The 23,112-nt window shown below is 36.6% G+C and overlaps 4 protein-coding genes across 6 annotated transcripts; 1 reads left to right on the top strand and 3 right to left on the bottom strand.

Moving 5' to 3' along the window:
- Positions 1-2,533: 2,533 nt before the first annotated feature.
- LOC123211770 (protein tfg-1-like) lies at positions 2,534-7,312 on the bottom strand. The gene is made up of 3 exons (XM_044630638.1): positions 6,959-7,312; positions 6,200-6,430; positions 2,534-4,147 (listed from the first exon to the last, which is right to left on the bottom strand). Exons 1-3 carry the CDS (start codon positions 7,124-7,126, stop codon positions 2,843-2,845), a joined length of 1,704 nt encoding a protein of 567 aa, XP_044486573.1. The 5' UTR covers positions 7,127-7,312; the 3' UTR covers positions 2,534-2,842.
- A 772-nt stretch (positions 7,313-8,084) lies between these two features.
- On the bottom strand, positions 8,085-10,701 carry LOC123210039 (galactinol--sucrose galactosyltransferase-like). The gene is given in 4 exon segments (XM_044628199.1): positions 8,085-8,651; positions 8,737-9,104; positions 9,193-9,370; positions 9,481-10,701. Coding segments are annotated over 4 exon segments (2,334 nt in total).
- A 1,123-nt stretch (positions 10,702-11,824) lies between these two features.
- On the top strand, positions 11,825-15,622 carry LOC123211463. Of its 3 annotated transcripts, none has more exons than XM_044630215.1 (10): positions 11,825-12,029; positions 12,244-12,349; positions 12,423-12,591; positions 13,178-13,235; positions 13,326-13,447; positions 13,540-13,638; positions 13,796-14,068; positions 14,231-14,439; positions 14,804-14,883; positions 14,952-15,086. In XM_044630215.1, exons 1-9 carry the CDS (start codon positions 11,935-11,937, stop codon positions 14,855-14,857), a joined length of 1,185 nt encoding a protein of 394 aa, XP_044486150.1. In that variant the 5' UTR covers positions 11,825-11,934; the 3' UTR covers positions 14,858-14,883; positions 14,952-15,086. The 3 variants fall into 3 exon arrangements, with proteins under 3 accessions (XP_044486150.1, XP_044486149.1, XP_044486148.1); XM_044630214.1 differs by lacking the exon at positions 14,804-14,883 and adding an exon at positions 15,367-15,622 and having other exon boundaries at positions 11,828-12,029; positions 14,955-15,173; XM_044630213.1 differs by lacking the exon at positions 14,804-14,883 and adding an exon at positions 15,367-15,622 and having other exon boundaries at positions 11,828-12,029; positions 14,952-15,173.
- A 281-nt stretch (positions 15,623-15,903) lies between these two features.
- LOC123211464 (FKBP12-interacting protein of 37 kDa) lies at positions 15,904-22,092 on the bottom strand. Its single transcript, XM_044630216.1, has 14 exons — positions 21,972-22,092; positions 21,822-21,873; positions 21,663-21,724; positions 20,712-20,779; positions 20,586-20,622; positions 20,398-20,485; positions 20,213-20,277; positions 20,048-20,125; positions 19,661-19,708; positions 18,868-18,921; positions 18,229-18,390; positions 17,449-17,518; positions 16,744-16,799; positions 15,904-16,251 (listed from the first exon to the last, which is right to left on the bottom strand). Exons 1-14 carry the CDS (start codon positions 21,996-21,998, stop codon positions 16,081-16,083), a joined length of 1,038 nt encoding a protein of 345 aa, XP_044486151.1. The 5' UTR covers positions 21,999-22,092; the 3' UTR covers positions 15,904-16,080.
- Positions 22,093-23,112: the final 1,020 nt, after the last annotated feature.

Below are 23,112 nucleotides of genomic sequence, written 5' to 3'. Positions count from 1 at the left end.
TTCATTTCAATTTCATGAGTTCACGATTCCAATAGCCAAGATGGTGATTTTACTTTTTGTTCTAATCAAAGGTCAATGCACTAATTATAGCTGGGATTTGCTCAGCCGTTGTTTGTTGGAGAATGCAGAATATTCTGCTGAGGTCAGGCCTATCTTTTCCTCTCATAAAACTCTGTTTTTAAAATCACTGAGACCCACCACTGGTCCATTTCATACTTCGCGTAACACTTCATTTACTTATATAAAATTTGAGTATGAGTTTTGCTAGTGGAAGTTCAATTACAAAAATGTCGACCAGCCCCATCTCTGAATTGTATTTTTCTGAAGGCCAAACAACTATTTCCCACCCAAGGTATGCTGTAATGACGAGTTTCCACTTTTTAACTATGGAAACATCAAACACTCATCCATGACTGGTTAAATTTAACAAAACTCTAACGGTGGTAAAGGTAAAATCGTCATTTTCTCTATAATATTAAAAATAAATTAAAATATAATCAACTTTTGCCCCCTTAAACTTTAAAAACTACAATTTTCCCCCAGCCTAAGTTTTAAAAAATCGTAGTTTCACCATAGGGTTTCGTTTTGAAATCTCCGGCGACATCTCCGGCTCCATTGCCGACGGCCTCTCCCTCTCGAAGCATCCTCTCCTTCCGGCGATCTCTTTCCTCTCATTTGGACGTCCGATTGGCATCAGAGAAGTCGTGAAAGACGAAGAACTTCGTCGGGGAAGACAAAATTCTTCGGCTTCCCAGACGAAGACGAGTGGGAAGACGATCGTTTTCCCAGACGACGAAGACGAGATCGATCAATCTCCTCTTCGTCGTCTGGGAAGACGATTTCTCTTCCCAGACGACGTCTCTCTGCGCCGAATGGGTTGGGGTGGAGTTGAGGGGGGCTGTCGGTGGAAGAGAAACCATCGGGAGGGGGAGATGGCCGGCGATGGTGCCGGAGAAAGTGAAAGGGTTCGGAAACTAAACCCTAGGGGGGGAAATACAATTTTTTCAAACTTAGCTTAGGAAAAAAATGTTATTTTTTAAACTTTTAGGGGGTAAAATGAGATTAAATTTTTAAAGGTTAGGGTTTCATTAAATTTAACCGGTCATGGGTGGGTATTTAATGTTTTCATAATTAAAGGGTGAAAACTTGTCATTACAGCATACCTTAAGTGGACATAGTCGTTTGGCCTTTTCTGAAATATCTAAAGGGATGACACAGCTATATTCCTAACATACCGATACAAACAGCCTATATCTCAGCTTGTTTGGGTCCACCCAGATCAGAGCTCTGAACAATCAGAGCAATCTTCTTCAGATTATTAAAGCAAACGCCAGTTGATATGGTTTTTGATGGCTAAATTTTGAAGTTACTTGAGAAAAAATGGTCCTCTTCTTGTATCTAGGAATGCAAAGTCCTGAATCTGCTGTTAAATGCAATTAAGATGATGGTCCTCAATGGTCCTGAAGCTAAGCGGGCATTTTTAATTTTGTCATCTAGTAATAATAACAAGGTCCCCAGTTGGGTTTCTGACACGTGGGGGTGATTATTATAGGCATGAGATTGGTAAACTATCCCTGTAACAAAGAAGGATAGAACAAGTTCTTTTCTTTTAGAGCATATCGTTTGCAAGGTGTGCGTTTCAGTTCTTTAAGAAGCCTCATGCACGCTCGTGCTAAAGTGGACCGCTAGAATTTGTATGGACCAACGGCTTTGTCACAATAAATGAATTTATAGAATGTCAACACAACATACTCCATAAGTCGAGAAACCAGGCCCTGGCATATTACATGAAACTATATTATACTTACAGATAAACCCCCAAAAATAGTAAACCCCCTAAAAGAAGTGAAATTACAAATACCTTCGACAAGAACAAACTACGTGAAATTACCTCCAGGAAGTTACCAAGCCCGGGTTTTAAGCATGAGCTTGCTGCTTGCCTATCTGGCCCCAACCCGTGCAAGCCCCTCTAGATATTTGGTAAAGATGTGATCATGCGAAGAGTAAGTGCGTGCTGAATCTCTCTACGATCGTGACCCAAAGGAATCTAGAAAAATGACCCAATCCCTAAATCATTAACTGCAACATTCTTCAGCATTTCTCCAAATTTTGGCTCCAACCGGACACGGGCTCTCATATCATATGTACAATAAATCCTCAAAAGATAAAAAAGTTTACCCAAAAGATATTATTCTTTTATCTTTTGCAGATGATCTGATTTCCACTTATAACTATTATCGCACTTCTCCCATTACTTTCTTCACATGCCTTATTGCAGATTCTTACTTAACAAAGCAAGATATCATCAGTACGGGCAGATGCGTCTTTATAATGAGGTTAAAAAAAAGAAAAATTTTGCCCTAAGAACTCAAAACGAATCCATGATTTGTTAATGGGGAGAAAATATTATACTCGCACACATCAGAATTCGGTTAACATCATTTCTAAATAACATGTAAAAATGATTCAATTGGATGGCATCAGATGACTGCCCAAGTTTAATAAAATGTATTTATCATTTTGCTAGGGAGAATTAAGAAAATGGTGAACTCAATCATTTTTATTTAGGCAGCATACCAAACCACTCAAAAGTTGAAGTTTACAGAGAATAAGAAGCAAGAAACTATATAGATACATCAAACACCATATACATTCACAATCAAATTAAGAAATGTTGTGCCAATTACGACTAGTTCGCACAACAAACCAGTGAAGCAACATTAAGGATCCTATCAACTGTAGAATGCACAAACAGACAAGTAATTCAAAGTTCTATACAGAAAACATAAGCACCAAGGTAATACACAATACACCAGCTAAACCAACATTCTCCAAGCCGAACTTACCTGCTACTCATAAGCTTGTCCAGGACCACATTAAGGTCCACTGACTGCCTGTTTTCTGTCAGGTTCCTCACTGTAGCTCTCACCAAGTCTCTTCGGAACCCCATTGCAACAACCTTCTCAACAACATCATCAACCAGAACCCTGTTCGTGTTCCCACCGGAAGTAGATCCACCATCCACAATAGAGGCAACTGGAAGTGCGTCTGGTAATATTTTGGCTGTTGGCAACTGTGAGGAACTGCTTCCACCACCTAGGAATGAAGGTGAAGATGCAGATTGCAAGGGTTTCATATTTGAAAGGCTAGAACCGAAAGAAGGTTCATCATATGGAAAAAAGTTGCCGGGATTAGACTGCTCTGGTCGTTTTGAATACCCAGAAGGTAACTCCAAATAATGGCTGCTTGTGGATTGATCAGGGATCTGCTGGGTAGAACCAACATAAAACTGCTGGGTTGGGGGAAACCCACCAGGTGACTGAGAGGATTTATGGATGCTTTGAGATGACAGGTAAGGAACTTCTTCAGGCTGATGGCTCACAGGAAGAAGGTTTTGAAAATAACCTGCATTGACAGGTGAGTGGTGTTGAGGCAGTTGGGCTGACTGTGAGGTTGTTGGAAGTTGAGGTGGTTGGGCGGACTGTGAGATTGTTGGAAGTTGAGGTGTAGGTTGATAAGGCTGATGCAGTGCTGCAGATGATAGCTGTGACTGCAAATTTGCAGTTACAAGGTACGGGTGATGAGTGGTTGCTGGAGGTGTTGACTCGTTAGGTTGATACAATCCTGAAGGTGGTGGCTGTGACTGCTGAGTTGAAGCTACAAGGTACTGCTGATGTGTAGTTGCTGGAGGTGTTGACTCATTAGGTTGATAAAATGCTGAAGGTAGTGGCCATGACTGCTGAGTGGAAGGTATAAGGTACTTCTGATGTGTGGTTTCTTGAGCCACCACAGGTGAGAGGCTGCAAGACTGAGGTTGTGGAATGGAGGGGACAATGTTATGGGGTATTTGGTTGAGAAGCTGAGGAGCCATTGCTGCAGGAGACTGCAGAGGACTCTGATTATGTAGGCTCTGAGTAATATTAGAAGGGAGATGAGCTTGCTGTTGTGGACAAGCAACTTGATTTGGAAGTAATTGGTGGGATTGCTGAGGGACAAATGATGATTCTTCTTTTGTTGAATCAGTTTGAGCAGTACTGTCCTGCTTTCTTGACTGTGTATCACTCTTGGACAACTGAAGCTTTGCAAGCTGTGCCTGAGCCTCCGCTATCTCTTGTTTATCTCTCACATACTTGATACAATCTTGTACCTGCAAAGAAATCATATAAAAATTGCACCCATCAATCATCGTATCATAGATGAACTACATACACAAGCTTTGTGCAACTGATTACCAGCTAACACCAATGACAAAGTGGCCACAAATATTTGACATTCAAAATAGAAAAGCTTTTTGAGATATTACTTTTATCGAATATACAACTTCTCCTTCAGTTTCCAATTCAACATCCTAAGAAATGCCAATCATTACAAAAGTAATGTTACACCAAAACAAACCATATCTATCTGCCAAATTTGTGATGTAAAACTGTATTGACAAACAGAACTGCAGAAGATAAATTCTGCCTCTCAACATTACATGGATCTCATGAATCCAGTAAACTTTTATTGGATTATCAAAAAAAGTAAACTTTTATTGGACTAAGTGAATGATAGTCTAATAATCAAATCAAGTTCCCTTGATGGCCTACCATACAAGAATACATGACAGCTGAAAACAATCAAATGCCATAACCTTTGTGTCTTGAAGTACACACAGAAGGAAAGAGCAAGAGTCTCTCCAAAGATTTCAAATAATTTCCATTACATCACATTGGAACTTGGCTCTAGTGGTTGAGGGTAAGGAGTCTTAGGTCCAAGTACTGTTTAGCAAAAATAAGGAGACCACTGTTATTCTGCAATGATACAGAGTTTTGACAATTGAGGTGGCACAAATGATATGACTTTAGGGGATGCAGCCAGGATTTGAGGGCACCAACCTTTTCTAACTCTTTATCAAATGATATTCACAGAATTTCACTTAAAAGGATTAAGATAAAACTAAACTATCTCAAGGCAAGATCTGAATATGCTATTGCCAAGGTCCAAACTTGTTAAACATAATGGTGTCTTAGAAAATCAATCTTACACTAGAGTATAATTTTGACATCTAACACAAAATTATTTGACTTCCCATGGAGAGCTCACATCTATAAATCTATCAATTTCCACCAGCATTTTTTTGTTCAAAAAGCTAGAGACACTCCAACAGTTTATAACTTAAAGTAAAAGTGGGCATGTGCAAATTACCTAATCGGAACTGGAACCATTGGGTACTTGGCTGACAGTTCCGATTTCTACCTAGTACCAATAGAAAACGGGTAGGTTCCAATTCAAAATTTGCAGGCACCGACAAGTTCTAGGTCTAGTTGCAATTCCTCCCTCAAAGGAATTGGAACAGACCCAAATTCGAATTCAGGTTTTTGGGTCAGATATTCGACGCAATTTTATTTTATTTTATTTTTTCATTCTCCCCATCAAAACAACATTGATCTGATTGTTACAACATATAAAAAATCGCTTCACCATGAACATCCTTTGCTCGATTTCTCTGTTAACCCTAAAATCCTTCACTCAATTTTATTATTCTTTCATGTTTTTACTCTCTTACACCTAGTTTTCTATGGTGACAGATATCCAACTTTGTAATTGGTTTGTATTCTAATGTGTTGTAAACAAATTTGGTATTGGCTCTGTCTATTTGGGATTTTCAATCGTATGTATTGTTGTCATGTAGATAGCTGGTAATAATGTAGAAAGAAAGGGGCAATCTTTGGCAGAGATAAAGCATGCTCTTAGTTTAAAAATTTGATTTTGGTAATCTTATAAATTGCATATGGTAACAATCTCACTGTGGCTCACAAAATCAAAAACAGACCCTAAAATCAGTGGTGTTTTTCTCCTGTAGAGCTTCCTCTTATTCTATTTCTACCCAAATTGCCAGACTGATGCTAGAGCTTCCTCTTATGGGTAAACAGTACCGTATGCCCAGAACCTGAAACAAAACCAACTGGGTAGGTTCCGAGCAAGAACCTCTCCATATAGGTTCCAGTTTTAGTTCTGATTTTTGTTTTTTTAGCTGGGCATCCAGACTCGCTCATCCCCAGCACATCTAATTGGACACAAAAAGCTGCTGGTAAGATTATTACCAAAAACAACACCTAAATTTCCCAGAATTATGCAAGGTTGATTTTAATAGCAAAGAGTACTAACCAAAGCACACACATCACATCAAATGAAAGATTTGGAAGTTTGCCAATACCTCTCTCAGAATATTTTCTACCTCCCTAAGCTTTCCATCAGTCCTACCATGACTATTTGCGATTGATTCCTTCAAATAATCAACAGAATTCTCCATGTGATGCATTCTACTCTCTAACTGAGTCACTCGTGCACTCAGGCCTTCCACTGCATGTAGCAAATGATGAAAATGTTCCTTGATTCTTCGATCAATCTCAGATATCAAATCTACTTGGCCGGTAAAACTCCTATCCTGTATATCATCATTCAAGCACCAATTTAGAGATGTGTATGGAACAAAGTAAAACATAAACTAGTAACCGATATTTATTTGAAAACACATGCGCTCTCATAATTCAATGTCATAGTTAACATTCATAGATGTACATAATCAATTAAGTAGGAATCAATTTGGCTTTGATCCTAAGTAAAAAATTTGCTTTAGCTCATCAGCACAATTTACACCAAACAGTCAGATAAGAATGAAAATAAAAAATAATAATAAATCATTACAGACAAAAATAATACTGCTTAAAATTATAAGTCCAATTGTCAATGCATTTTGTCTACTCGAAACTAGCCAACCCAATATTCAATTTCAACAAACTAAAGAAATTTTTTTCGATCCAACAATCAAATCCAAGTATCATATTAATCAAACATTAATAGCCTGAAAAAACAAGTGTTAGCAATCAAGGAACGGGGTGCGTAAAATTAAAACTTTGCTATAAAAGGACTTTGAATTTCACTAAGAAATGGTAGTTAAAGAGAGAGATGATACACCGATGCCGACTCTGGTAGGTTTGCGTTTGCGCTGAAATGCCTCGAAGAGAGAATCTTCAGATTCATAGTCTGGGTCTTCGTCCACGAAACCATGAATTTGTTGATGGGTTCCAGAAAGTTCAGTAATTTGTTTGTCCTTATACGTCCACGAATTCGGGTTTCTCATGGAATTTGAATTTCTTGGTTGTCAGCTGCTTCGTTGTTCTTGTTGAACGAAGGATCTCCAATCACACAATCAACTGTTGCTTGCTGCAACCTACAGCGAGCTAAAAGCAGAGTTGTGGTACAACGTTATCAAGCATAAGGTACCAACGCTAGAAGCAGGTTTTCAACTCTGGAACCATCTTGAAAATATAGAAAAGGAAAGGCACATATTGTGATTTTAATTTTGTACTTTTTAATTAATTTAGAGTTGAGGGTAGATGCTAGCAAATATTTTACTTACAAGGTGTTTGGTTTCAATATTTAAAAATTATCTTAAAATTTTATTTTTTATTGTTTTATTTGATTTATCAGTATAACCTTTTATTATCAATACTGACGTGACAGATAATATAAGTAGTACTATTTTCATCTTAGATATTTAAAGAGTACTAAGGTAATCTTAATTTTATTATAATTATATTATTATTTAATAATTTTTTAAAATAAAAATAAATTTATTTTTAATTAATATGATAAATAATATAAAAAATATTTAAAAATAATTATATTTAAAGTTATTTAAGTATATTAGTATTTTTTTATTATCTTTAACTAAACATAATAATTATTTATATTTATCAAATGTTATCAAACATAGTAATCATTTATACCCAATAATCTTCTAAGTAATTTATCTTTAAGATAATCTTTCTGTTTTAATAATAAAACATTACTTAAAATAAATGTCTCCTAATGATCATTTTTGTATTGAAATAGATATAAATTGTTTGGTTTTACCATATTGTCTTTTCAACAAACCTTGGGTGGAAAATTGTCATTTCGCCTTTATACGGTAAGGATATCCATAACAGCAAATTCAACGCCCACATTGTTACTTAAACACGTCAAGGATAAAGGATAAATTTACATTCATAACAGAACAGTAAGTACAAAACTTTAAAGAAAAGCTTCCTGATGACTCAAAACAAGTATTCAACAACTGATAATCTGGAAGAACTTGGCCATGGAACTTGGACCATTACCATTTGGTCATCATAACAGTACTCCACACTCGCTCCATCAATCTTGCACATCAATGGTTTCTCTGAAGCAAACACCCTCATTTCTCCACAACCCTTCACTCCAATTCTCACCGCATTCTCATTGTCATCGAAAACCAGAGACTGAACCGCGCCACCAGAGTTGAGCATGGTCACCAGTCCAATTGGGGCCAACTGGATCGATCTTTTTGGCAGGACTTTGACAGGAGAAACAGTAAGCAGCTCATAGTTAAATGGCTCGAGGGTAATCTCTATGTTATCTGATGGTTTCAGCAGCTTCAGCTTGTCTTCTTGAAACATGTAAACAGCAAATTTGTTCACTCCCTTCATAGAAGGCATCGGATGCTTTCCATTGTTCCATTCAATGTCATTAGGACTAGCCAAGCAGGATACTGTGTTTGAAAACTCTGAGAAACCAGCGTTTTTTCTGGTCACAGAGCACCATCCTCCTCCTTGACAATTGAAGAGTCCTAAAACTCCTGTATACTGTTGCAAATATAGATGAGAAAGATACAATTAGAACAAATCATCATTCTGTTAATTATTTACAGAAATTCTGCCTGTGACTTACTTTGTTGAGGTTCCAAATCTTAAGCATTGTTTTCCCATCATGTAAAGGATCTTGAAACAGGCAATCTCTGGTGGGAAGAGCATAGTGTTGGCATCGCAAAATGGTTCCATCGGGTAACACAAGGCTCCTGAGCAAGTCAAATTTGTGCTTACCAACACAGTCACTCACATAAACAGGCCCTCCGGAAATTGCCCTGGAAGCAGCTTGGAATCCAGCACAAGGATGAGTAGACTGGAACATGTCCCAATCTGGGTGTATGACATTGCCCATCCACAAGCTATTATATGCACAATGCACCATGTGACACCCTTGTAGCCAAAACGTTCCGTTTGTGACGCCCTTCGGGTCATTGCACCAGAAATCATCTCCTGTGTGTGTAACAAATCAGTACTTGCTTATGTAGTCTCGGTTGAATACGTGAAAAAAAAGCTATTCGAATGAATTCAAAGGCATTACCGACGCGTCCAAGTGAAATGATCTCTGTGCCGAGATACATGAAATCATTGCACTGCTCCATACTGGCAATGACACCATTCCCTTTGAAATGTTTTCGAATAGAAGCAGTTAGTGCCTTGTAGTAAGCTTTAGCAAGCTCAACTCGACCACCAAAGTCCTCAGCAAGCAATTCAAACAACTGTAAGCCACAATTATTTATGCTAAGGCCATAACTACACAGTATATCAATTGTTTTTGTACTCAGGAAATTGAATTTATGATAATAAGGGAGAGGTTTCGAGAACTTACATGAATTACGTCAACCTTGACACCATCAATGGCCGCCGACTCGAGGTGAGAATGGAGTCACTCGTACATCTCGTGGGCTTGCTCTGGTGGGACAAGTCCAATTTTACTGTCCACTATCTTATCCACAGCCAAATCTTCCATAGTCATCAGCAAACCTTTTGACAATTTAGGAGCAACGAGCCTGGACTCGGGCATGCCTTTGATATTGGGTCTAACGCCGCCCCAGTACCCACATAGCGCATGCCATACATGCACATTCTCGATGCTTTTGAACTCTGTTTTCAGGTCCCTAACGAAGGCGCTCATGCCTTTTTTCGCTGGTTCATTGGGGCTTTTATAGTCCCTGAATTTGTAATTCTCTTCAAATTTTATCAGCCTGCACGGCATTTGCCCACCAGCGCTCGTCCGGTTCATGCCTTCTTGATCAGTAATAGGATCTTCGTCATTGCAAGTGGACTGCCATCCATCATCAATCAGAACCAGCCCCGGAGGACACCCGCCTTCCACCAAGCCCTTCACGCCTTCCCGTACACCTTCAGGATGAACGTTAAGATAAAATGCATCCCAAGTGCACCAACCAAATTTATCTACGATTTCTGGTGGAGTTTTCTCCTCAAGAAGTTTGAATGTCCCCAAATGGAGCCTTACGACTTTCATGGCCTCCTTCAGGAGCTGGTATGGATCGTTACCGACATGTATATATAAGCAACTTCTAAAACTCGAACCGCACACATGGGAGGACCCACTTTCCAGGCACATGTCCACGTAATCATCAACTCCAGGTTGAAGAGAAGCTTTGAAGGGTCCCTCCAGGATTGGAAGAAGAAGAACATGAGGGCGTCCCAAGTCATTTTTGTCTAATATCAGCATCTGGGTCCCATGCTCCAAGTCTTTTCCATTGTTTCCAACCCAGTGAGTGGTCCACCAAACTTTGAACCTGAATAGGCTCAGGAACCTTATTCCTCTGAGCTTGCCAATGGGCACCACATGCCAGCTTTTGGGCTTATCCACGTCAAATCCCACGAAGCAACCCGGCGCGCTCTCTGCCTTATCTGTAGCGTTAAATGGAGATAGAGTGGCTACAATGTTCGTGGGAACTTCACTAAGAATCGGATGGCCATTAGCAAGAAAATTCGATTCTTTCAAGATGATGGATAATGTTAGTTCTCCATCAAGAAGCCCCAACGAATCTAGTACATTCTTGCTCAAGCTTGGAGCCATGGATTGAGCTTGTGTTTGCTAGCAAATGTGAGAAAGAAGAAGGGATTTGTTAATTTGTGTTTGTGATTAATGGTTGGAATGAGAGGTAGTTTATATAGAAATTTAGTTGGGAATCTAGAGTTGATGTATGGGAACAATGTGTAAGTTGGAGGCAGTTTTTTGCTTCTCGTGGAAAATATATCAACGGGTATTATAGTAATTTGGTATATGTTTTTATATTTTTAACTCTTGAATATAACCTGTGAACGTGCACTACTATCACGAGGAGCACGTGAAAAAAAAAAGTGGCCTGACACGTGGAAACACAAGGGAGCACCCCATCAGCTACTATCCACGTCGCATGCGGCGAGGCACTTACGTGGAGGACGGTGTTGAGAAATAAGCAGGGGTGTTGAGTTGCATTTATTGAAAATGTAGAGTTGGCACCGTGCCGAGCCGAAGAACCTTAAACTGCCAAACGCCTCACTGCATGCATTCAAGTCTCTGTTATTGCTGAAATTAATCGGCCAAATGGCTCACTCTGCTTGCTCTGCCAGCTACTCCCTTAACCAGCAGCTCTCCCACTCCTGAACTTTTGAAACGGTGTGTTTTCTTTCTTATTTTTTCTCAAAATTTAAATTTTAAAGGTTAAAAAAGTAATTTTACATAATATCGCTTAAAACTCTAAATTTAATTTTACATAATAAATATTTTATCAATTTAAATATTTATTAAGTAAACCTTTTATCGTTCATTAAATAAATTAAAATCTAAAAAAAAATAGAAAATTAAATCAAAAGAATATTATCAACATTACAATCGCATCGAAGAAATGTAAATAAATTGAAATTACACCGAAATAATGATATTATAATTAAAACTATACTATCTCAATTTCATATAATGAGAATTACACTAAAATAGTATAATTCCAACCCAAATCGTAATAATTTTGATGCTATTAATTGGAATTGCACCACCCTGACCATGTTGGTGACATCATAATTAGTAACTATTTTAATTTTTATAGTTTATTTGTATAATCTTGACTAGAATTCAAACATTTCCAATGTCGGTTTCGGATCAACAGGGCCCAAACTTGATCTATAATGGGCTTTCCGTTGACCCAATAAGTCATTGGACCCAAATCCTTATGCAACTACCATCTCAGGCGACGCTGTCTTCCAATGGTTGAGTGTGGTTTTGAATCTCCTCCATTTCGAAGGTAGGCACGAGGAGAGAGAAGCAAAAGAAATGGCAGCAACAATGGAAGCAGCTGATCATAACGAGGTGCAGAGCGGTGATTGTTTTGTTTGGGACGAAACATCTCAGCTCTTCTTTCATGCCAGGTTTTTCCTTCTTTTCATTTTCTAACTCTACCACAATCTCCTGCCTTTTTAGAAGCAAAATTCCATCTTCTTATTACCATTCCAACCTTACAATACTGTTTTAACCCTTTAATTTCAGTTTTATATTCTTTTCTAAGACTCTTTTGAATTTTGAAAGTTTGTCCTTAAATATTTTGGCTGTTTGTCATTATTGTTTTGTGTTAATTTGGTGCAGTAGTGGATTTTACCATGACCCCAACGCTGGCTGGTACTACAGTAGTAGGGACGGTCTTTATTACAAGTTCGAAAACGGCACTTATGTACTTTTGGAGTCTCAAAAGGTAACATCTTGTACGGCTGTTAATTTTGTCATATTGGATTCAGATCCTAAGCTGTCGTATCACATTGTTTCAGGTTAACGAATGTGAAATAAGTCCATGCCAGGGAAATGCCAAGGATAATCTGGCTCACGACGAGTTATGTAATCAAGAATATTGCGACAACACGGATTACATGTCCATCCAGCTAGATGAATCTAAGGCTCACCAGTGTGTAAGAAGTGGTCGGAATGAATCTACTTCAGGTGAGCCATGAATCGGTGTGATTTTAACCATTACAATGTAATTCTGTATGCCCTGTTGTTTGTCTCTAAAAAATTGATTTTCTTTTAGAAATTTTTGATTCCTATGAAATGGGGTAAGGAAACAGGGCGGTATCTACAATGCTTGCTTAGTGATGATTCTTTTAGAATGAGACAGTAGCTGAGGGTTGGCTCGGATTGATGGTTTGTGGGTGTTATTATAGTGGATGCTTGCTGGATCATATGATCTTTGTCATACATTTAATGACATCTTCAGGTTATAAATCTTTTAGTCTGGTAGAGGCGATTGCATGCCTATAATAATTTATTGGTCTGGAGGTGGTTTGTTTTTGGAATCTAAGCTTGTCCACCTTGGCAATGAGCTTGGAGGTTGAGAGTTTTTTGAGGGAGAAAGCATGGGACTAGCTGAGTGTCCTACTGATACTGATAAACCAATTTCCTCCAACATTAGACAAGTACTTCAGGTCTTTCTATTTATGGAGGTTTGGAAAATAACTTTTACTTTTTCTCAAATAATTTAGGGAATGGAGGCAACACTGCAGAAATTTAATGAGTCTTTTATTAACAGGACATACAGAGGGCACTAGCAATCAAACGCCTGAAAATCAACCTCCACCGTCGGCATGGTAAGCTGCATTCTGACGTTGCATTCCCTCAGTTTTAATCAGTTACCATTTCAATATATTTTTCTTAACAAATCTTTTTATTGGATTTAGGTTAGAAGAAACACTGATTGACCTTTATCTATCTGGTTATAATGCACCAGTCGATGCTGATAATGGTGTAATGATGCCTTTGGAAACTGATGAGGGGAAAAACTTCAAGTTTTCAGCTGATGGTTTGTCACATATAATCTTTGCATTTTGTCCCCTTTTTTTGTGTTTCAATAGTTGGAGCAGGCATAAACGGCTCTGTAGTGTTTGAATGCAGAAAGTAGTAATACTCTTCAGCAAGAAGAATTGACTGCTGAGAGTACTAATACTCTTGAGCTAGAAGAGGGGGAACTGATCATGGAGGACTTAGGCGAAGGTTTGTCCCTGTATTACTATCATTAATCAATTCCTTGATGTCTTTCATTCTAAGATTGCCATATGGGGGAGAGAAATTACAATTCCTTAAGTTATTGAAAGAAGGTCCACAAATTTCACATATTTAGGTTGAAAACTTTAAGCATTTTTGCATACAGGTGTTTCATGGGAAGAAGAAAATTGGCGATCGCAATATGGTCAGGTTATTCAACCTGAGGAAGAGCCAGCGTTGACAATCCCAGCTGTTGAATTATGGGATTGGTCAATGGTCAGAGAATGCAGAAATGACGGGAAAAATCAGGTAGCTAAGTTGGTTGGGCATTTGATGAGACGATCTGCAAAGCTCCATCCCTCTATGCCTTCTGGAGGTGGTCTTTTGAAAACTGCACCAATTCGTGAAGTTCATCTAGATCTGGTACGAGTGACAACAGGTTTGCATTCACCTTTTTATGTAACAACAAGTATGTGCATGTGTTCATGTGGGATAAATTTTTAGAGTATTCGACATTATTACAAGCACTCTCTGTGTAGTTTTGCATTTACAGCCCATATTTGTGAACTTATGCAGTTGCATGACTATTGCCTCCTTTCAGGACAAGTGTATAAGTTGCGGAGCCCTAATGCAAAATATTTAGCTTCCTTGTCAAGTTACGATTCTTCTAACCCAACACGTAACTGGGGCTTCCCAGAATTTTTCCCTCAGTCTAAAACCATTCAAAGAAATAAACCAGAATCATCTGATGGAATCACAAACTGCATGGATACATCCCCTTTTGTGGATCAACTATCTGCACTTGAAAAGGTATTTTTGTTGCCAAAGTTGTACCTCTTGTCATCTTGTTGAAAAAGTTATGGCAATGTAGAAGCCCATAAAAATTGCTTAATTTTTCTTTCTCAGTTACATTAATTATGGCATGTTCTTAGTTCTAAGAATTTGGTATTGAGTGGCAATAATAAAGGCTTATAGCCTCACTAATTATGCTGCTGGTGATGTTCTTTATTATTTTATGGGTTAACTCTCCAATAGCCCAGCCTCCCAAATTTTATCAGCTAATATTATTAGGGTTAATAGTTTTTTCATGCTCAGTAAGTGTGGGTAATATAAGGTATGTGAATTCAGCTTTCCATAGATTTTCCTTTGTTCATGGATTTATATGTTTACCCAGTTATGTTTTTATATGGAGAGGGCTAGTGAAGCATCCATGATGATATCAAGTTAGAGATTTGAGCATTCATATTTAATCAGGTGAATCATATACTTTTTTTTCAGTCTGACTTGTTTCCTTGTAACGTGTTGTTTTGCTGTATTGACAGCGGAAAAGCCGCTCATATAGGGATAGAGCTGCTGAGAGAAGAACCTTGCATGGTGGCATTGGAGTGGGTCCAGGACAAAAGAGTAATTCAGTTGGTGACAATGGTGGGGAATATTCCCCTAATTATGCTTATACAGAAGATGCAGCAGCAGAAGCTTTGGAAATGTCATTTGGAACAGGTAGTTATGCCAGAAGAATTCTAGAAGGCATGGGCTGGAAGGAGGTAATATCACATCACCTTGTTTCCCTGCCATGTGCTTCTGTATAAGATGAATATAAATGAGTTTTGCCTGTATGGAAACTGATTGTCTCCATATCTCATCCCATTATTCTACACAATATATTCATATAGGGCCAATATGAATTAGATCATGCTTTATAGTTTGATCTATTTTCTGATGCAAAGATGTGTGCAGGGAGAGGCACTCGGTAAAACGACAAAGGGATTGGTAAAGCCCTTGGAAGCAGTTGGAAATGTCGGCAATGCTGGACTTGGATGGCCTCGAGGAAGAGCAAAGCACCGATGAACTGCTCTCCTTTCGTTTTGGTTTTTGTCTGAGCAGTATTGGTTTTGCTTCGAAACCGAAAAAGCATTTGGCTGTGCGGCTTGCACTCTGAAATTTGATGACATCCCCACCATATATAATATAATGTGAAATTCCATTTATTCGAGACTGTTTTCCGTTGCTTTGCCCCCTTGTACTATAAAGAAAATATCATTCCTTGATACTAACTAAATATTCATCAAGAGCTCCCAAACACTTGAACGCTTGTAGCACGTCCATTGAGCCACTATAAAATAAAAGTTCACCACCTGGCATCTGCTTGGTATAGGGAGACTGGAAATTGAAGTCTGGACACAGTGAAGGTCTCACAAGCTTGGTAACTTAATTGCCCTTGTCTCTGGAACTTCAGGACATTAATACAAAATAGGGCTTTCCTATTTTATGAACTTGAGAGGGAAGCATATTTTACTAGCATAATGCAGGGCCACTCCGGAAAGAAGGCAGCCAAAGGACAAATTAGATTCAAGAATTACTAACAAATCAAAGAAACTATTTAATGTACATTGTACAGACATGGGGAATAAAAAATAATAATAATAATAATATCCTACAAAATTGCTAAGTCTACATTTCAGTTTTTACAGCTTCCCCAGATTCGGTTATGTTGTTGATAATTTTCTTATCAGAAAGTGAATCAGTTTTATCCTCCTCCACAATGCTCTTCTGCTGCAACTCCTGCTTTAGCCTTTCAATTTCACAATCCTTCTCCTGCAGCTTCTCTCGTAAGATCAGCACCTGCAAAAGAAATGCTCTCAGTCAGTACTCCCATATCTTATTTTCTTAGCTACTCATCTTTTAGAGCAGAGTAAATTACTATTTTCCACCCAAAGTCCAGAGAATTCACTAGTTCCCACTCCCATTAGGGTCAAATTGAAAATTTTGGAAAACCGAAGTCTACTTTTTCCCCACTCTAACTTTACTTTAGCTTTTTTGTATATATATATATATTTTTTCCTAATAGAGCTGTGTTATAGGTGAAAGTTTTTAGTTAAAGAATTCAAGAAGTGGAACTTGTGGTTTCCCCAAAGCTTGGGTGGAAAATAATAATTTAATCTTTAGAAATCAGGTTGAATTTTTTACCATCCACCACAAATTTCCAGTTAAAATTTCATTTACTATTTAACCAAGTTAGAGGCTCGACACATAATTCTTAAACACGTGGTGCTGCTATGCTTCAACACAATTAAACTAATAAAGAAATGGGAAAAAAATGGAGAAGAATGAAACCGTTTCATTTGATCTTTCAACATCATCTGTTAATCCCTCCATATGTTTGCAGAGTCCTGCATGTAACAGAATAGAAAAAATTAAAATGGATTGAAAAATTTTTAAATCATCACAAATTGGTTGACTGGAATAAAAAAAAAAGCAATAAAAGGTTTGCGAGGACAAAACATGAAAGGTGCAATCGTGTCCATATCCCTTAATTATGCTCCCACAAATAAGGGGCAACCAAACTACAATTACAAATAAAAAGAATTCTGACTTTTGGGAAAATGTTGCTCAATATTAAGATGCAATCAAAATCACAAAAACAGAAGAATTGCAGTTCAACAATACTAGGATGTCAGAAATCAATACTGCATGCATGACTTTCATGATAAAAAAACATTTGATGCTACACTATAAAGTAACACAGGTGTAACAATTTCCAACTTCAATAAAAAGTTACAAACTCAATGAAAGGTCCCATACAGGTAAGTCATTCAACTAATAAAGGTGTCCCAGCTTCCGTGGTTTATTAAAAAAAAATTCCTTTGCTATATACCATAGGATGTAAAATAAAAATTATCATGTCAAAGAGAAACTACAGGACAGTCCCAGAAACTTAAAATAAGTTAGGCAACCACATTTCAAATTTAAACTTCTCAAGAGATGTCCATAACGTTCAACTGAACCAATTGCTATATCAACAATATATATATCGCTAACCTTCAAACTGACTTCTAAGCTCAGCATTTTGAGATTTCTGCAAAGCAAGTTTCAATTGCAACTGATGTGTCTGCCGACCAACATTCAGAAAAATAATTAATACATTGAAAATTTTGATTTAAAAAAAGGTCTTATAACTGGGAAGATGAAAATTGCTCAACCAGGTCTTGACTGAAATAATATGAACACATAAGTCAGTCAAGATGTTGCCTTTGGGAGTATGCACTTATCATTGCATATAAGTACTTTCAACAAAAATAACTACAATAATCATTGTATCAACATAATAGTCATAATCAGCAGAAAGATGTTTCTTATCTACTTCAAGATCTGGAGTGTGTGTGTGTGCATGTGTGTGTCTATTATACTGTATTTGTGAAGAAAAATGGACTATGGTGGATAAGTTATCCACTGAAAGAAGCTAATTCAGCCTAGTGAGGGAGGCAGAGAAATAAAAGTCATTAGCCAATCTGTGTAGGCTGTGCTCAGAGAAAGCAAACTGAAGTAGAGCTGTACAGAAAAACAACCCCAAAAACCATATCAAAAGCCAAGAGTAAATCAGCCCAAGATGTCGTTCTAAATATAATGATCAACAATTCCAACATGCTACTAAAAATTGCACCCAACCTCCCTTCACCTTCGACATAGGCAAACTATCAACTGTCCATCAATTTTCCAGCTGGAAAAAAACATGTTAAAAAGAGAAACAAACAAACTCCAAGCCAGAAAAAGCAAGTACAAAACCATAACAAGATACACTATAAATAGCAGTTGCACTACCTCTCCTTCCTCATTTTGACGGCCAATCTCATCATTTTCCTCTTGCAGGGTTTTACACTTTGCCATCAATGCTTTACCCATCTTGCTATTTGCAGTAAAAGCAACAGCAGCTATATTTTCCTCGAGTTCCTTCACCTTTTTGTCCTTCTCCTCGACCAAATTCTAGCATTATGGAAAGTAAGAACCCTCAAACAACTTATCCTATGAGCAAATATCATAATACAACAAACAAAACAAGCTGGGCCTAAGGTTTTTATGTGCAATTAGCAATTGGACATTAGTCTAAGGGGCATTAGAAAAATTAACATATGGCATGGGGATTTCAAACATTTACTTCAAGAACACTTTCAAAAGTCGACATCAGTATGAAATGCTAAAGAAGTTCATTACAAGGACTGCTTTAGCTGTTATGAAAAGACAGAAGTGAACTTTCCACATATCATTTAATATAATATATCCTCCCCCTTTTTGCAAAACTATTAGCCATCAGCACAGAATACATAGCTACGCACTCTTAAAAATACCAGATATACCACCAGACAGTCAACATAGAATAGTCATCACCACCAGAATAGTAGCATACATGAAAACTAACTTTGGTAGATCTAAATTGCAACAAGGATTTCTTAAAGTACAAACCTTTAGACGTCTAAATTCTTCATGAATGGCTGGATCTAGCAGCAACCGCCTCGCCTGTCAAATAAATCACCACAAAATTATGCTGCTGCAAAGATAATAAAAAAACACACAGAGAAACAAAAAAAAGGAAGCATTGTTTTAAACAGGTGATAGAGTAGGTAAATGTTCCAGGTCAAAACATTTGGTAATATTGCATTTGAACCATGAAAACCAGCTTCTTGTCAATACAGACACAAGAACATTTCATATATCATGTCTAATAACTAAATACAAGCACAGGCATGATATCCTATTTAAGAAAAGCTTCCCCCAGGGATGCCAAAGCTTGCCTACCTGCCCAAAAATCAAAAGAAATACTAAGAAAAATTCAGCTTAAGTAGTTTGTCAAGCATACATTGTACTAGGAATAGAAACCCCTGTTTGAGTTCTGAGCCACCACCAGAATTCACAAAAAAAAAAATCCTTTAAGATAATACATTCATCCATGAAAATCATGATGCACTAAGTATTGGCATTATCTTGGCCAATAAACTAGTATAAGCATGTTGTTTGTTCTTTTATTGGCTTTTAATGTTCCTAAAATGGTTCATGTGACACAAGAACAGTGTATTGCGGACAAGTAAAGGCTCAGAAAATGTCCCGGAAAAAAGGCTAACAAGAACTCCATTCTATAGGAAAATGTGACATTAGATCCCACAAAAATTGTAAAGAGAAAGACAATAAAAATAGAAGAAACAAATTGAGTTTTAATTACTACGACTCCCGCAAGCCCCTATAACAGAATCCATAATACCTGCATCAATGGTGGCTTAAGCTGAGCCTTCAAATCCCGGACAGCAGACTGAAAAGTTTAAATGAATTCAGTATTAGGTGAAACAACACAATGTTGTTAATAATTAGGCAGTATAAAATACAACAAACAAAAGAAATTGGGATTCTTTGCCTCCAGTTACAACAAGCTCAGTTCCCATAAAGTAAAATCACCGTGACAGGACTTTACTGCTATCTCTATCCCAAAGGCAATCGTACTATGTATCTCTCTTAGTTACTTCTACCAGAAGAGGCAACATAAAATCATAATCTATATAAAAACAACAGATGCAACAAAAACCATACTATGCATAAAATATAATTGGGGGAACAAACATCCCAAAACAAAGAGAGAAGATGAGAGTCTGACCTTCAAGTCCCCTATCTCCTGTTCCCGTTTTGCCAACTGTACAATGACTGCAGCTTCCTTTTTCCTTAATTTCTCTAGCTGATAATAAGAATAAGACATAGATGAATTCATGCATAGAGAAAACAACTTCTTCCATCACCAGCAGATATGAAAGAGAGCACCAACCTGTTCTTTCATCACCTCCTCAGATGACTTTAGGGTCTGAAGATAATTGATGACTAATTTAGGCTCTACAAAGAATAGTAGAATCCATTTGTCTCAAAAATAAATACAGAGCATACACTATGTTCATAATATGAGACTACATATAAAAAAAATGATTCACTTAAACACTCCAAGGAAAGGCTAACCAGGAGATGTCCCAGCTGGCATGAAAGGTTCATTTTGAAATGAAGAATGCCACTTTTGAATCTCCAATTTTGCAGCTTCAAGCTCCGACTGAAACATGACCATGATTAGATTTTGTCAGGCACAAAAAGAAGGCAAAATTATATCTTAAGCTTAATTACAAGCATGTTTAGTATAGCTGTGTACATACTTGGCATGTTGCTAGTGTGTCCTTACAGTTCTGAAGACTGCAGGAAAATTTTCCAAGAATTATAGGTGTAGCAATGGTACATAAGAATCCTAAAGTAATCACAACCCATCACCGATAATACTATACCTCTCCCGAAGAGACAAAATCATCCCAGTTGCAACACCAGGCGCAGTTTCTTCTATGTTTGAATTACTCTGCAATGTAAAAAAATCCCATAAATACACAAAATTTTCATTAGCTGCTCAAGATGTGGCATATGTTCCAAAAGCCTAGTAGATGAAAAATCCACCACAGCCAAATTAAATAAAGTTTCCAAGAGGAAACCCATAAATTCTAATTTAACTTTCTCAGCTAGAAGGTCACAGGATCAACCACTAGACAGTTTTTCATAACATTTTCTTTAATAAATACTCTATATACTTCTCAAACAAAAAGAATGAAATTGCTACCATCAAGCTACATCCTCACCAATTTTGTGGCTGAAAGCAGAAAGAGGTAGATGCAGAAACCAGAGGTAGAAATAGAGCTCTTCTCTTTTATAATTATTTGATTTTAAACTACTCATTGCTGGTAAAATTTGAGTATCATAAACAATTTCATTAAGCATAGTCTAAACTTATGTTATCAATTCTTCTGCAAAGACAATATCAGTCTGCTAAACTCTTGCATCATAAAGTTGTAAAGCAAAAACCAACACCCTAAATTCAAAATGCTTCACTCATTATTATACCTCCAATTTCATTGAGCATAGCCTAAAGCCATGTATTATCCATTTTTTGACATAGTAAATATTAGTTCACTTCAAATCTTGCAACCATAAGGTTGTAAAACCATTAAAATCTAAAATGCTTCAGTCACAAATTTCTCAATTTCATACCCGTAGAATTCAATGTGGCTTAAACACATGTAACATACAAATCCAAAAATTCAAAAGCTGTTTAAGTAACTAAGTAAATGAAGCTTAAGACAACCAAACAAAGTATTCACCATCTGTCACTAAATAATTATTCATGAATCGCTCTAATTCAAACAACATTGAAAAACTCACAAACAACAGCATTAAACAAATGAAAATACCTTATTCGAACAAAATATATCGTCCTCATCATCGTCAATATCACCGAAGCTTCTCTTGTTACCTAACAATTCTCATGTAAGTAAAAATTAAAAAATGAACAACAAAAACCAATCACATTATACATAAACCAGTATTATTAAAATGAAATTCGAATTAACCTGAACGTCTCGTATTGTGGCTACCGGAAAAATCACCACCGAAATCGTCGTCCTATGTTCAAGAGGGAAAAAAAAAACTCAATAAAACTCGTAAATAAATATTTATAATGTAAGTATAATTGTAGTAGGATTATGAGATGATTGACTTACATCGTCGAGATGGGCGCGAGAAGCCATGGAAATGATAAAAACCCTAGAGTTTGATTTCGGTGAAGGAATATTATGCACAATATTTTTAACTAAGGAAACAAAATTCGCTGTAAGTGATTTTAGAGTTATGCATTGTATAACCATGACGTGGCGCGTGAAGGAATCCAAAGGTCTTTAAAGGGTTAGTTAAAATCCCTATAAAGCACTACATTCTTGTTTCAAGAACATAGACTTCAAAAAATTCAGAAAACACACTCTAGTAAGGGGAACATTAGCCTAAAATTTAGGAGTTGTTTGATTACAGTGTTTTAAAGATTATCTTAGGGGCCGTTTGATTCAAGTTTTCAAATATTATCTTAATAATCTATTCTTTTGTTTGATTTGTCAGTAATCAAATATTACAGTAATATTCTATTACCAATGTTGATGTGGCAGGTAATATAGGTGGTAATCTGATTACCACATTCACCTTAGGTATTTAAAAATTATCAAAGTAATCTTCATTTTATTATAATTTATTAATTTTTTGAGACAAAAATAAATTTATTTTTAATTAATATAAAAAATATTTAAAAATAATTATATTCAAGGGCATTTAAGTAAAATAATTTACTAGTAATTTTTTATTACCTTTAACCAAACACAATAATTATTTATACCTACCAAATTTTATCAAACATAGTAATCATTTACACCCAGTAATTTTCTAAGTAATTTATCTTCAAAATAATCTTTCTATTTTGGTAATAAAACATTACCCAAACCGAACGCCCCCTAGAATCTATCTTTTATGACTTACATTTTCTTGTTTGGTTTATCAGTAATAAAAGATTATAGTAATCATATATTACTAATGTTGACGTGACAGGTAATATAAGTGTGATAATCTGATTATCACCTTTACCTTAGATATTAAAATATTACCAAGGTAATCTTGATTTTACTATAATTTAATAATTTTTTAAGACAATAATAAATTTATTTTTAATTAATATAATAAAAAATATAAAAAATATTTTAAGATAATTATATTCAAGAGCATTTAAGTAAAATAATTTACAAGTATTTTTTTATTACCGTTAACCAAACACATTAATTATTTATATCATTCATTTTTACCAAATTTTATCAAACGTAGTAA

The sequence above is a fragment of the Mangifera indica genome, chromosome 3 (genome assembly GCF_011075055.1).
Source record: "Mangifera indica cultivar Alphonso chromosome 3, CATAS_Mindica_2.1, whole genome shotgun sequence".
In the NCBI taxonomy this organism is placed as follows: Eukaryota; Viridiplantae; Streptophyta; class Magnoliopsida; order Sapindales; family Anacardiaceae; genus Mangifera; species Mangifera indica.
This window is presented reverse-complemented; position numbering and strand designations above follow the sequence as displayed.

What these genes read in the sequence shown, in the direction of transcription:
- LOC123211463 (XM_044630213.1), top strand. Translation starts at nt 11,935, where the DNA reads ATGGCAGCAACAATGGAAGCAGCTGATCATAACGAGGTGCAGAGCGGT. An exon ending in TCTGGTACGAGTGACAACAG is followed by an intron (nt 14,069 to 14,230) that starts GTTTGCATTCAC and finishes GCCTCCTTTCAG; the next exon opens with GACAAGTGTATAAGTTGCGG. An exon ending in AAGGCATGGGCTGGAAGGAG is followed by an intron (nt 15,174 to 15,366) that starts GTAATATCACAT and finishes AGATGTGTGCAG; the next exon opens with GGAGAGGCACTCGGTAAAAC.
- LOC123211770 (XM_044630638.1), bottom strand. Translation starts at nt 7,126, where the DNA reads ATGAGAAACCCGAATTCGTGGACGTATAAGGACAAACAAATTACTGAA. An exon ending in CTACCAGAGTCGGCATCGGT is followed by an intron (nt 6,431 to 6,958) that starts GTATCATCTCTC and finishes GATGATATACAG; the next exon opens with GATAGGAGTTTTACCGGCCA. An exon ending in TAGAAAATATTCTGAGAGAG is followed by an intron (nt 4,148 to 6,199) that starts GTATTGGCAAAC and finishes ATTTCTTTGCAG; the next exon opens with GTACAAGATTGTATCAAGTA.
- LOC123211464 (XM_044630216.1), bottom strand. Translation starts at nt 21,998, where the DNA reads ATGGCTTCTCGCGCCCATCTCGACGAT. An exon ending in ATATATTTTGTTCGAATAAG is followed by an intron (nt 20,780 to 21,662) that starts GTATTTTCATTT and finishes TTTACATTGCAG; the next exon opens with AGTAATTCAAACATAGAAGA. An exon ending in GCTTAGAAGTCAGTTTGAAG is followed by an intron (nt 16,800 to 17,448) that starts GTTAGCGATATA and finishes TGTTACATGCAG; the next exon opens with GACTCTGCAAACATATGGAG.